General features: G+C 37.7%; 1 protein-coding gene across 2 annotated transcripts in view; it reads left to right on the top strand.

Annotated features, from left to right (window-relative positions):
- The first annotated feature begins 1030 nt into the window (after positions 1–1030).
- Positions 1031–14386, top strand: part of LOC117411127 (F-box only protein 11) — a 40243-nt gene continuing 26887 nt past the window's right edge. Inside the window, exon 1 of one of the 2 annotated variants that reach the window (XR_009328824.1) lies at positions 1031–1388. Coding sequence is in view for 1 of the 2 variants with exons in the window: in XM_034018295.3 (XP_033874186.1) it covers positions 1301–1388 (88 nt within the window). In the remaining variant the exon portion in view is untranslated. The remainder of the gene's footprint in view (positions 1389–14386) is intronic. The other variant, XM_034018295.3, reaches the window with a different exon arrangement.

Here is a 14386-nt window from a genome sequence, read left to right as displayed (position 1 = left end):
CAGGCTTGGACACGGATGCAGCTTCCAACCAAGCACCAATACGTGACGGAAACAAATAGCAGGGAGATGCAGCTTTTTGATATTACTCAATACATTTCAGGGATCGCATTTGTATAACAAATTAATCAATCATGTGAGCTTGTTTAAACCTAAAGTGTGCCCAACCTGTCTCCTGCGTTTCTGTATATATGTTTCAGTAGAGCACCCTTCAGTGTATATATAAACCACAGCTGTGTCTTAATTCAAATTCCGACCCCAATACCAAGCCATAAACGTGTTATGTTATTATTAATATATATATATATATATATATATATATATATATATATATATATATATATATATATTATTAGATTATTTAGCAGACGCCTTTATCCAGGGTGATTTACAGAGACTAGGGTGTGTGAACTATGCATCAGCTGCAGAGTCACTTCCAATTACGTCTCACCCGAAAGACGGAGCACAAGGAGGTTAAGTGACTTACTCAGGGTCACACAATGAGTCAGTGGTTGAAGTGGGATTTGAACCGGGGACCTCCTGGTTACAAGTGCTTGTCTTTAACCACTGGACCACACAGCCTCCTCTACAATTAGAGCTCCTCTACCCCTAACTGTGATGCACAACGCTTTCCTTTGTTTAAAGGAAGGCCAAATTCTCTATCAACTACATTACTTTTTGGCAAGAATTCCCCATTGTGTTTCTGTTTCTGTGCAAGAGCAAGGACTGTTTGCTTTTGATTGGTATGTCCAGTCCCTAAATGAACTTGTACGTACTACTGACTGGAGAAGTGTGGCTTTAGAGTCGCGTCTCCAGTTTTAGAAAGTGGCAACGCAGATTAAGGTAGCCTAATTTGCCTAAAAGGGCCATCGAATACACCCAACCCCAATAGTCAACACTATTTGTGTATTGGATTTTTATTTCCACTTTCTCGTATCTCAGTCAGAACCCCACTATTCATTTTAAAAGAGGCATTCCTATTTGCCGTCACACTCAGAACTATGAAACACAGACGGCGATTGGCTGACAGTCTTCCCGTGTGAATTTTTTTGTGTGTGTATGTCTCCCCCAGAGTCAATGGCTCCTCCTGCCAGAGAGAAACGGAGCTTACAGAGAGGAGTACGGGGGATCTTTAAGAAAAATATAAATAACACCAAAAAATAACAATTCATGGGCGTATGAGGTAGGGATTTCACGTCACGAGGTTAGAGGAATTGTATTTATTGGTTTGTTAGTAAAAAATAATTCTGGAAGATTAGAGGGAAGAGTTCACATTTTTTCTTAAAAATAATAAACTCCCCAAATGAACTCCGTCAGAGCAGCCAACAGAAGACCCAGGCGAGTGTCGAGGCCGCGCCCGGTACAGCCAGAGAGGAACAACGGAGAAAGAGGTAAGGAAAGACATTTTTATACGGCTAACAAAAGGTGGTATGTTAGAAAGAGGTGTCCCCAAAGTTTATTGTAACACAGAACCCCAGTGGGCCTGCATTGGAAACGGGCGTGGGGGGGTCTGAGTGCCGTGCAAGTCAGCTAGCCACCGATAGGAAAGCCCGAGGCTTCACCTACAGTGGCCCATAGTCCAGGCCGCGCTTTGTTTGCTTTTATTTGCCCTAATCCCTGCTGATCTGGGCACAGTGTTAGAGGTATGATCTGTGCAAAACACCCTGATTACATGTATTGTTACAGGAAATATATATATATATATATTTAATTAGATGTACTCTTCTGAAATATTGTGCGTTTTAGTGGATTTAAAAAACCTGAATTACGCAGGTTTGTAGCTTGTTGTTTTTCTCCCTCTATGGGGTGAAGTGTTAAATCGTTACTAACTTGTGTTGGTACCCCCTCTCTCTAACAGTCATTTGTTTTAATGGTATCCTAGTTAGCAGTGTAACGTATGATTGCTGCGCAGTTGGGTTAGTGGTGCTTGGTTAAAGGGATCTGACAAACACTCAAACCGAAAAAGATAACCTGTAAATGTTTATTGCGCCGACATACGAGAGTGATCGTTGTATTTTTTTATTATTATTATTATTTTTTAATTTTATTGCTGAAAAAAAAAACCCGAAACAAACGTCTTATTCCTAATGTGTGTGTGTGTGTGGTTTTTTTTTTTTTTTTTTTTTTTTTTTTAATGACCAGGCCGTGGTTTGGGTGTCGATTGGCCAACTGTGTTAATCTATCATAGGCACCATTGTTACAGGACCGAGAATGCTTGAAAACTGCTGGTAGACTCATTTTGTAATTTTAAATGTAAACTTATTTTCGGGTTTGGTTTCACGTTCAACATGATGTCATATATGTATCACAGGCGATAGTTTTTTTTAATTTATTATTTTTGTTTGTAATTGTTTTATTGTAACCTCATGTGCAGATTTATCATACAACATATTGAATGCTGAAAATGATAATCTTTGCTAAATTACTGTAAGGAGTTATATTTCGACTCGTAATCAACGTGTTATTTAACATCCAGTGTGGCTATCTTATGTTGAATGTCGTCGAGTCAAGCATATTGGTCTTCCTGTTTTGCTGTATTTGATTTTGCATAACATTCAAACCGGTATTGTCTATTTTAGCCAGCCTGTTTTTAAACCATCTCAAATCTTAGACCCTGCGATCCAAAATGTGGCAAATCTAATATATATATATATATTAACATCTGAAAATCAAGATGAATTGAGCCCATTTATGCAATATATTTACATCTATTCATACTGGCTTGTAAAATGTTACGATGATAATGACGATATATGCTTTTGTGGCCATACCTTTTAACGTTGTTATAGATACTCTGCATGCTTAAGTATGTCGGCGAGTAAGTCATAGTCATGTATTCAAGTTAAGTAGAATTCACACAGAAAGCAAGCTCTGCCGCCTCAGTTTGGATTGTAGTTAAAGAGCCAACAATCAGTGCCCACTTATTCGTGTATTACAACCGCAATAAAAATGAAAACATGCTTACCCTGGCCCACTGACAATATTGCAATTGTTTTCACATGTATTCTAATTTGCACCAGTTTGGCAAGTTCTAGGTGACAAATTAGAACAGGATCCCATAAATTGTTCATCGATTGTTTGATATAAAATAAAAACAGAAGCCTGACATACAAAATGTTTAGTTATGTTCTGAGTGATGAATGTTTAGAGCTGGTGACAGCAAAGAAGGCTGTAGCCTAATGCTTGGTTTAACCTCAGAGCAGGTAATGTACAGGCAGACATGGAGTGCAAGCATCACAACACAGTGAGAAATGTTCTACTTATATTTGGCCTCTGAGAAGATAAGTCCCCTGGTTAGAAAAAAAAAAAAATCAAAATAACAACTTTTGACAACATTATATGTTACAGGCATATGAAGTAGATATTCTAAAAGATGGTGGAAAAAATAGCCTAATTTTATTTTTTTGCATTGTGACTAGCGCCTGTAGGCAGCAGAGGTAAAAAAAATAAAAAATAAATAAACTACCCATTACCTACACGAAAAAAACCCCAAAACAAGCAATGTTGATGTGCCAGGCAGTTACCATGGTTACCACCAGCAAAACCCAAGTTGTATGGAAGTTCATTAACACAAAATGGTGCAAAACCGAATGTTGCTGGATGAGGAAACCTCTAAAACCCACACATTTGCTGCACCGGGATATTCTGTAGAACAAGGTCAGTTTTGCTCCAAGTCCAGAGCTGCAGTAAAAACTTAAGCACTCTGCACAAGAAACATAAGCAATTCATATTTAAGGGATAAATGCAGGGAGCATTGTGCATATGACGAGTTAAGCCTTCTATATGGATAAAATCCAAGACGGAACCTGACTGCTGTCTTAAAGTACAGTAGATGCATACTGTAGTTTTAGATATTAAATAACAAATATTTTGGTCTTTTCATTTTAAGGTCCCATATTAAATAAAATAAAAAAAGCTCTGCTCGCTATGGACCATGTGCAACATTTCAGTTCATTTTAAACTTTTAGCAGTAAACTAAGCTGAAGTGTCGGGTTTACATTTAAACTCCACACCCCTTGTTTTGTTTTTTGTAAGCTGCAGAAGCAAAAACTGACAACATATGCACATAGTTATTATTGTAGGCTAATATTTTTACTTACAAGTCTTTTTCATACATCTAGTTACATTTAAAAAAATGGATGTAGTAGAGGAACACATGCAGTATGTCCTGTATCATATCTCATAGGTGTAACGCGTACGATGCAGTACAGTAGACATGTAATAGTCTGTTTTTTCAACAATAGGAAGGATCATCTCAAAGGTTGCTTCTTTGCAGCAAAGTGTATAAAGAAACGAAAAAAAAAGTAATCATCTGGTTCCGTTCTTTTACAGGTGTAATTCAGCTGGAGTTGCACACCAATGAATTGTATTCATGTCTGTACTATTGCTGCAAATCCTTTGATTATGGCTTTTGAAGATGGAAAAGAAAGTTTGCTCCAATCCTCTCTTTTGCAGACTTGCGTTGTGAATGTACATTCTTTGGATTGTAATGGGTTTGTAATTCCTGACACAGTTAAATAGACTTTACCCGATTTTTACCAGATTCTTATACAGCAGTGCTTTTTGCTGTACATGTTTCCATGATCACATTTGTTGCATTTCACTGAGTTGTGTGGGACTATTGCTTTCCGTAATAGGAGTAGATACGATGCCATAAAGGTTGTGAACAACCAAATGCCTTGGCATTTTTTCAAAATCTGTCTTTAACAGGAAATTCCCCAAAGCCAAATTATTGCTAAATAGTCTCTTCTAGAAGCTCTTTTATGATTGTTTTGTTGTGAAAACATTTGTAGACGTAGGTGACTCGTTGGTGAGGCAGAACTTCGAATCTGGAACCTTTAAGATACTGTATTATTATTATTATTATTATTATTATTATTATTATTATTATTATTATTTATTTATTTATTTCTTAGCAGACACCCTTATCCAGTGAGTCTTAAAATTGTTACAAGAGAGCACTTTATTTTTACATACAATTACCCATTTATACAGTTTTTTTTTTTTTTTACTGGAGCAATCTAGGTAAAGTACCTTGCTCAAGGGTACAGCAGCAGCGTCCCCCACCTGGGATTGAACCCATGACCCTCCGGTTGAGTCCAGAGCCCTAACCACTACTCCACACTGCTGCCCTCTGTATGTGTGTGCACTGGTTTTGTATGATGGGTTTTTTAACATGGACAAGGTATTTGTTGTGGATTCATGGTGAAGTACAGATTGTGTATATCATTAGTAATGTGTCAGCAATGATACTATGGCTCTATACTGACACCTCTGCCACCTTCTGGGGTGAACGGCCTGTGTAGTTCTTGACCACAAGGTGTTTGTAAGGTAGCATTTTTTATCATGGGTTTTGAGATTCTGGAGAGACACAAATACGACACAAGAAATGTGTCTGGTAGCACAAAGTAGTACATTAATTCCCTTTATTTCCCTTCTGCATGTACAGGCTCATTTTACCGTATCAAGGTTTCTTATGCCATGAAAAGAAAATGCTGATGGTGTAAGAGCCATGCAGCATCCTTGGTGTCTGGGTAATGGGAACGCAAACGAATACTAGCGTACCCACTTTTCAGAGGTGAAATATCGCGACCTGCTGTGGTTTCTAATTTTGGTCAACTGAAAAGGTTTAAAAAAAGCCATCACATTGAAGGCAGCATTAAGATTTAACCTAAAAGACTGATGCCGTATAGATTCTCAATGAAGCATTTCTGTGTGTTTTGAGCAGACGCAAGGTGCATGTTATCTGTTCTATTACGAATGAGCATGGGTCATAAAAATATTTTCATATCAATTGGTTTGTGTTTTGCATGCGCACTGTAGCAATGCAAACTAATTTAGTAAAATTCAGTTTCAATACAGTGCAAATGCAAGAACTTTTGTTGGTTTACATTTGCAGTAGCGTGTGATGGACTATGCTAGGTGTAACAAGTCATTCTAGCTGCTATAGGTTACGTTGGGCAAACTGCAACTAAAATCAGTCAGCGCAGCTAGCTTGGTGGAGCTAGAATGCCACTGTGGTTCTAAACTATATATGGGATGCCAGCCCTGAATATAAATCTGGTTACCAAGGATTGTGGGAGATCAGTTAACTGTAGCTGTCACATAAATCTGAAACTGTACTGAAACTATTCCAAGTGAACCAGAAAGATGGGAAAACACAAGCGCCTAATTCATCTCGCAGAGAGAACATAAAGGTCTAATGCATCTCGCAGATCTAACTTGCATAGATGTTGTACCGTCTTTTTAGTCATGCTCATAAACCTGAATTATTTATTTTTCAGAGTTTAGATTATCAAAGCAAGCAGGAATGTGACATTTAAATATCCCTATCCAAAATTATCCAATGTCAGCCAGCCACCCCCTACACAGCAGTTACTGCAAATTGTCTCGCCATTTGGCACCATGGTGTGATGTTCTTACATTTCCATATTCTAGAAAATGTATATGGCATTTGATTTTCAGGTTTTCCTAGTTGTCAAAGAATAATTGCAAATTACTATTTTTATTAGCCAGTTGGGAATTGATATCTTATTATCAGTGCTTAGCACAGTTCTCCCTCCTTTATTCTACAATTTGATAAGTCATTGGGCCATTATAATTGCACAGTTGTTATGTTGACAGTACATTTATACTATACTTTGCCATGTAAAGACCCATTACTAATTCTCTGTCCCATATTTCATGATTTTGTATTATGTCAGATGGTGAAGTAACAAGGGAGCATTGTACTGTGTATCTTTTAGATTGTCTACAAGGGGATTCTTAAAAACAAGACTTCCACAGGTGAGTTATTGCAGCCACTGGTTAAAACAAATAAATAGAAAAATCATGGAATATACACCTGAACATAATGTTTTTGAACTGTATAATGAACGGAAGTCTGGTAGCAAGCTCAGTGATGTTTCTTCATCAAATGAGCAAAATGAACACAATTGCAGGTGTTTTTGGTGCGTCATGTCAATTGACAGGATTTGTCCACCTGCTGCATATTCTGCTTTTTAAAATAGAATTTCATTTTACTGACGTCAACACGTTTGTGGAATGGATAAGAATCTTTAAGTTAAGTGTTAGTGAATGTAAACATTGAAATAAGTGATCTATGTCTGCCTATTGGGCAGCTTTGCATGTGGATATTGATCCTTGAGGGGCTAAGCTCAGCAAATCAAACAGCTTTGTCTAACATGCGCAGTGTTCTGTGCTGCCATCTAGATGAAGTAACCCTTTTTGACATGTTAGTCTCAGGCACTATGGAATTTGGCATGTTGCCACATTCATAGTATTTAACTTTACAGGAGGCTTTTATATAGGAAGGTTTTCATCGCAGGAGTCGTAACTCATGTCAGACCAGTCCACCTACAGTCAGAGGCGTGGCATGAACATGTTGCTATCTGAGGGTGTTTCTAATGAAGTACTACTGTAGCAGAACATTGCCTATGATTATTTGTTATGTAGGATACCGCATGTATTTGCAAACAGGCTTTGAGTCTTTTGCAGATAAATCTAATTTTGTGCACATTTCCTCAACTGGGCAAAATAACGTTACTAGGTGTAACTATAAAAAGAAAGCTATTTTATATCTTAAGATAGGGATTAGTACGTAAATTTACTTTAAACCCCCCTTTGTGGTAAAACGTGAGAGTAATCCTTTTCCTCCTCAGTTTTATGTTCATTACATCAGAGCAGATTAAAGAATCCAAGAAATGGTTATCCTGAGTTCTTAATAGTTGAAATATTTTATAACCTGTCATGTTGCTCTTTCATTTTGCATGTTACTGTTGTGTGAACTTGGACATACTGTCAATATCTGGTCTATTTGCATTGGGAAATGATTTCTCCATGTAGTAAAAGTGATTTTTAGTTATTGGCATTTCAGGAAGCAGGTAGCATGAACAACCATAGTAGCAATCATTTACTGTCCAGCATCTTTCAAGTAATCACTAATCACTGAAAAATTAACTGTCTGGTTCAAAGCTTGCACAAGCTGCAGTACCAATGAGATGTGCAGAGACGGACCCTCATATAGAAATACAGTATGTGATACTTTTTATCCTGATATAGAACCAAATTAGTAACATTTATTCAGGGCTGGAAATAAAACTCCCATTGCATAGCAGTTTCACCCATTCCAGGTTTTAATATGAGCTTGATTAGCCACAGTGACAAGCTCAGGTGTGTGATTAAGCTTGTGGTAAAACCAGAAATGGATCAAAGTCTTATTTCCATCCCAGTTTATTTGTTATGCGAGGAAAATAGAGCTTTAAGTACCTATTGGATTCTGGAAAAGAGGCAAATTGAACAAGTACTTGGATGGTGTCAGGATTGTGAGTAGTTGCAGTTTAAGATTCTATAGTAATTCTAAAGTATAAGATTCTATAGTAACTACTGTACTGCACCAAAGTAGCCATATAAAACACAAGTGGATTATATATATGGGATGAGTAGGCTTGTAAAATGACCAGTGAAGAAAATTGGTGTTTATTATACTTTCTTTTCTTTCAATGTCTTATGACTATGTCTGTTTGAACAACGTTATTAATGCAAATAACAATTGGCATAAATCTATAGCAGTAAAAGTATGTAGCCAGTCATAGGCTGTGTAATTGTATAGGTGCACAGAATTGACAACATTGCTTCAATAACATGTGCCTCTAAGTACCTCCGAGTCACTATGGACTCCCAAATTACGTTTCTTAAATTGAAAGTGCTGTTGGCTGTTCTCCTGGCTAGCAACAGAAGGTAGTGACAAGGCATGAAATTAAAATATTCTTGAAGGTTAGTGTCTGTTTCTGTAGCTAGTTACAAAAACACTGTTTGTTTGTCATAGCTTTTTATTTTATTTTTATAAACAGTCCTGGAAAGTTTAAGTAATACATTTATTTTATTCGTAAAGACTTTCTTAATGTAGGCTAACTCATGGATTAATGCTTTGTGAATTAAGCCCCATGCAATTTCTGCAGTTACAAATATCACCCATTAGCCCTTATCACAGTTTGTCAGATGTGTTTTTTAAGTTTTTATAGCTATTGTCTGAAAGTGGGTTTTGGCTGGGCTATACAGTTCCTCTATACAGAATAGACTACATGTCGGAGATGCAGCTTTCATAACATAGCAATTGAGGGATATCTTGGTTCCACAAATGTCCGTCCCCCCGTCCCCCCCCCTTCTGGTTTAAGTGTTAATTTTATTATAAACATTTGGGGATTTGCATCTGCCTTAAACTGGGTCTCTCAAGAGCTCTCAGGTGAGCACACCGACAAATCTGTTGACTGAGTTGTAACCTCAATCTGTTTTTTTAGCTGGGCAGTGCCTTAAGCAGGAAATGTGCTGTGTACTAAACATTTTGTGTGTGTGTGTAATATATATGTCAAACCTGTATTAAGAGACCACTCAAGGGACAGTCTAATAGTGGCCTCTTAGCACAGGTGGTCTCTTAAAAGGGCTCATAACATATGAATTTTCTGTCTCTCTGACATGCTTTCCTGTAATCATGTATGTATGTCTTGCATACACTGTAAAAGCCAGAAGATGTAATATGAACAAAAGGAAGTATGTAATTTAATAACATTCATTTAGATAATGCATTTACAAAAAAAAATATTTTGTTAAAGTAATGAATGCTTGCCTGTCTCGGGTCACACAAAGTGTTTTAAATCCTTTGCAAATTTCATGCCTGTGTCTGCCTTTCAGGTACGTATTCATTCATTGCATCCTGAAACCGTGCGAGAATGAAATGCAAGTTAAAGTAGCATCTGGGGAAAGTGATTAATGTCATTGCTTGCTCTTATGTTCAAATAATGAATTCAACCTCAAAGCCTCCTTGTGTTTGTGTTTTGTGTTTGTTCTTTTTGTTTTTTTAATTAAGCATGTCTGTAACGGGAGAATGTTTTTGATATCGCAGGCTGCTGCTTTGACTGCTCATGCAGACTTCATGTTTTCAGTGCTATGGAAGTTCATTAGGTAATCAAACCCCTCAGACTGAATATGGAAGCCAGATTGAGGTTTTGTGACCTTTTTAGCATTCTGCCTGATTGAGACAGCAGGCAGTTATTTTCTTCGTATTTGATACACAGCTTTATTATAAGATTCTCTGTCAAGTTACATACAGTGCCTTGCGAAAGTATTCGGCCCCCTTGAACTTTGCGACCTTTTGCCACATTTCAGGCTTCAAACATAAAGATATGAAACTGTAATTTTTTGTGAAGAATCAACAACAAGTGGGACACAATCATGAAGTGGAACGAAATTTATTGGATATTTCAAACTTTTTTAACAAATAAAAAACTGAAAAATTGGGCGTGCAAAATTATTCAGCCCCCTTAAGTTAATACTTTTTAGCGCCACCTTTTGCTGCGATTACAGCTGTAAGTCGCTTGGGGTATGTCTCTATCATTTTTGCACATCGAGAGACATTCCTCCTTGCAAAACAGCTCGAGCTCAGTGAGGTTGGATGGAGAGCATTTGTGAACAGCAGTTTTCAGTTCTTTCCACAGATTCTCGATTGGATTCAGGTCTGGACTTTGACTTGGCCATTCTAACACCTGGATATGTTTATTTGTGAACCATTCCATTGTAGATTTTGCTTTATGTTTTGGATCATTGTCTTGTTGGAAGACAAATCTCCGTCCCAGTCTCAGGTCTTTTGCAGACTCCATCAGGTTTTCTTCCAGAATGGTCCTGTATTTGGCTCCATCCATCTTCCCATCAATTTTAACCATCTTCCCTGTCCCTGCTGAAGAAAAGCAGGCCCAAACCATGATGCTGCCACCACCATGTTTGACAGTGGGGATGGTGTGTTCAGGGTGATGAGCTGTGTTGCTTTTACGCCAAACATAACGTTTTGCATTGTTGCCAAAAAGTTCGATTTTGGTTTCATCTGACCAGAGCACCTTCTTCCACATGTTTGGTGTGTCTCCCAGGTGGCTTGTGGCAAACTGTAAACGACACTTTTTATGGATATCTTTAAGAAATGGCTTTCTCCTTGCCACTCTTCCATAAAGGCCAGATTTGTGCAGTATACGACTGATTGTTGTCCTATGGACAGAGTCTCCCACCTCAGCTGTAGATCTCTGCAGTTCATCCAGAGTGATCATGATCAGTCTTCTCCTTGTATGAGCTGAAAGTTTAGAGGGACGGCCAGGTCTTGGTAGATTTGCAGTGGTCTGATACTCCTTCCATTTCAATATTATCGCTTGCACAGTGCTCCTTGGGATGTTTAAAGCTTGGGAAATCTTTTTGTATCCAAATCCGCCTTTAAACTTCTCCACAACAGTATCTCGGACCTGCCTGGTGTGTTCCTTGTTCTTCATGATGCTCTCTGCGCTTTAAACGGACCTCTGAGACTATCACAGTGCAGGTGAATTTATACGGAGACTTGATTACACACAGGTGGATTCTATTTATCATCATTAGTCATTTAGGTCAACATTGGATCATTCAGAGATCCTCACTGAACTTCTGGAGAGAGTTTGCTGCACTGAAAGTAAAGGGGCTGAATAATTTTGCACGCCCAATTTTTCAGTTTTTTATTTGTTAAAAAAGTTTGAAATATCCAATAAATTTCGTTCCACTTCATGATTGTGTCCCACTTGTTGTTGATTCTTCACAAAAAATTAGTTTCATATCTTTATGTTTGAAGCCTGAAATGTGGTAAAAGGTCGCAAAGTTCAAGGGGGCCGAATACTTTCGCAAGGCACTGTATGTGGTCCATTACATATGTTACATATGTGGTCCATCAAAAATGAACTTTTTCATCAAATTAGATTTATTTTTACAATGCAAGGCAAAAAGCTGACTGCCAGCTAACAAAGCCAGCTCAAATTCAGGTACAGGGGTGTGCAATTCATATCGCCTAACGCCCAGGACAACAAGATTTGTGTGAGGGACAACCAGTTTTGCCATTATACTTTGCTTGTTTGGTTAAATAGTTTATTTATTTTTCCTATGTTTGTTCTGTTGCTAGAAAGACACTCCGGGTATATTTCGAGACAGACATGCAAGCTTTTGAAAAATGAATTGCGGAACGTCTAGCACCTACACACAAACATTTTTAGAAGTTTTTACATCCCACCCCTATCACTTCTGATTGGCTAGCTGTGGGAAGAGCTGATCTTCTATTGGTTACAAAGAAACCCAGAAATGGCTGCCAAGAGAGCCTCTGGCAATACACTGACTGTAATCTTTTAAGCTTACGGTATTTACGTTTTTTGTAAATAACTGATACTGCTTTCTTAATACATGAACTTATTTTTTTTTACGAGATTTGAACAGAAGCCATATTCGTTATTTATTGGACATGCACACTCCATCAATTTTGAGATACTATTAAAACGTGAAGATTGACATATGTTTATAATGATATAAATGAAATGCTTGTACAGAATCTCTATATAATGGACTGTAAATCTCATGGCAATGTGTGTATTTATTTTATTTTTCAATGAGTAGTGCAGGGAAATAATTTTGCTGTAAAATGCTGTTATACTATTAATATGTCACATACATGTTATAGCAAAAAACTAAAAATCACTCGAGTACGTATTATTAAGGAGTTAGTGATGCATTAGAAATAAGTTATAAAACTAAAGGTTTTACCTCAGCCACCGTGCCGTTTCCTTGTGTTGAGCGGGTGACGGAGTAACGGATTTGCACTAACTAACTAACTAAATTAATTAATATATAAATTCAACTAAGTTTTTTTTAATCAAGGTGTTAACGATGCCCCCCCCCCCCCCCCCCCCCCCCAAGTATTATTCACTTTTCTGTATATACAACTCCAAAATTATTCCACAGAACTCTCACAAAACGGCTAGCTGCTTTTCTAAACATCTCGACTCGCACAGCACACAAGCAGCGCCACAACAGACAGTCCATCGGCGTAACGCCCACAAAACCACCCGTTTTCTTGTTATCCAATGATCCAAATAAACATCCAAAAACGTTTTATACAAGCGTAATTGCCGGGCTTCTGGGTAGTGTAGTTTTCAAAGCAATCAATTATTTTTTTTATAGGCGAATAAGGTTGTTTTTTTTTTTTTGTTTTTTTTAGTTTTTAGCAGAATTCCATTTTCAAAATGCCAGTTCTGTTCCCAATGCCTAATTCCGTGATTCCGCGATCGTGGAAAATCAGTAGCCCTAGTAATAGTTGGCACTGATTTTGTATATGTGATGCAACAACTAAAACACCTGTAGATCAGGAGCTGAATTCAGCTTGGAGAAATAATGGGGGGGGGGGGGACTGGCTGAAGCTATTTTTATATTTGAATAACTCCAAGTATTGCTTATTATAGTTGCACTCTTAGTATGTTACTTAAGTTTGCTAGCAAATTTGTTCCAAACTGTCATAACTTGGAGGTGAAATGGGGTCACAGGGAACCTTTTGTGTATCTTGAAGAATTTAGTGAACCAGTCAAACAACAAGGCTAGATCCACTGGTGCGTGTTCACTGTTAAAACCAAAATCCTACAAGTTATGTTATACTTTTTTTGTGTGTTTTTTGTGCGACGGGGAGGGGGCAAGTAGATTTTTTGTAGCATTTTGTCCCTTGGACAAGTTGTGTGTGGTAGCATATTTCTTTTTAAATAAGTAACTGATAGTCATTTTATTTGATGGTACTGTAATGTGAGACTAACAGAACTGTAAATCATTGGATGTCCATCGCACATGATCTTTGTCCTTTTTCACTTCCTCTAAGCCATTTGTTAAAGTTTGTAATTGAAGGTGTCAGGATAGTGAAACACGTGTGAATAATTTTCAGTGTTGCAAAGTATACAACACTGCACTATAAATGTTAACCTTAAGGTCATGTGCTGCCTTTATACTGCTGAAGTCTGTGGATGTGTTATTAGGACAGTTAATTAAATGCATTTTGTATTAACATGACATGTCTCACGACAGGTTAATCTTTTTTACTTGTTTGTTTACTCTTGTGTTTTCATAGTTAAACTCCCGTGCCATTATTCTTCAGTCCAGTAGAATGTGCTCACACCCTCCCTGGTTAGTCAGTTTCACAGTAAAGCCTGGACGACAGGCTTTAACCCTTTTAAGGACCAAGCTTTTCTCAGTGGGATGCTCCCCCAGAAACAGTTTTTTTTTTTTCGCTGTATCTGACTGTTCCTATAGAAATTCACAAGTCTATTTTCTACAGTAGAATATTGGAATTGGTGTCCTTTTTAAACGTTAAGTATTTTTTAAATTCTGTATTCCGCTGGAGATGCAGGGGAGAGCAATTCATATCACCGGATGCCCCGGACCACAAGATTTGTGTGAGGGACAAGAAGTTTTACCATTCTACTTTGCCCATCGGACAAGTACTTTTTTTTTTCTTTTGTCACAACGTTCTGTTGCTAGAAAAAATCCCGTAGATTTCTAGGGACTCGCGCAAGGTCCT

This window comes from Acipenser ruthenus, chromosome 6 (assembly GCF_902713425.1).
Source record: "Acipenser ruthenus chromosome 6, fAciRut3.2 maternal haplotype, whole genome shotgun sequence".
Taxonomy (NCBI): Eukaryota; Metazoa; Chordata; class Actinopteri; order Acipenseriformes; family Acipenseridae; genus Acipenser; species Acipenser ruthenus.
Note: the sequence above shows the minus strand (reverse complement) of the source record. Positions and strands in the feature narration are given on the sequence as shown.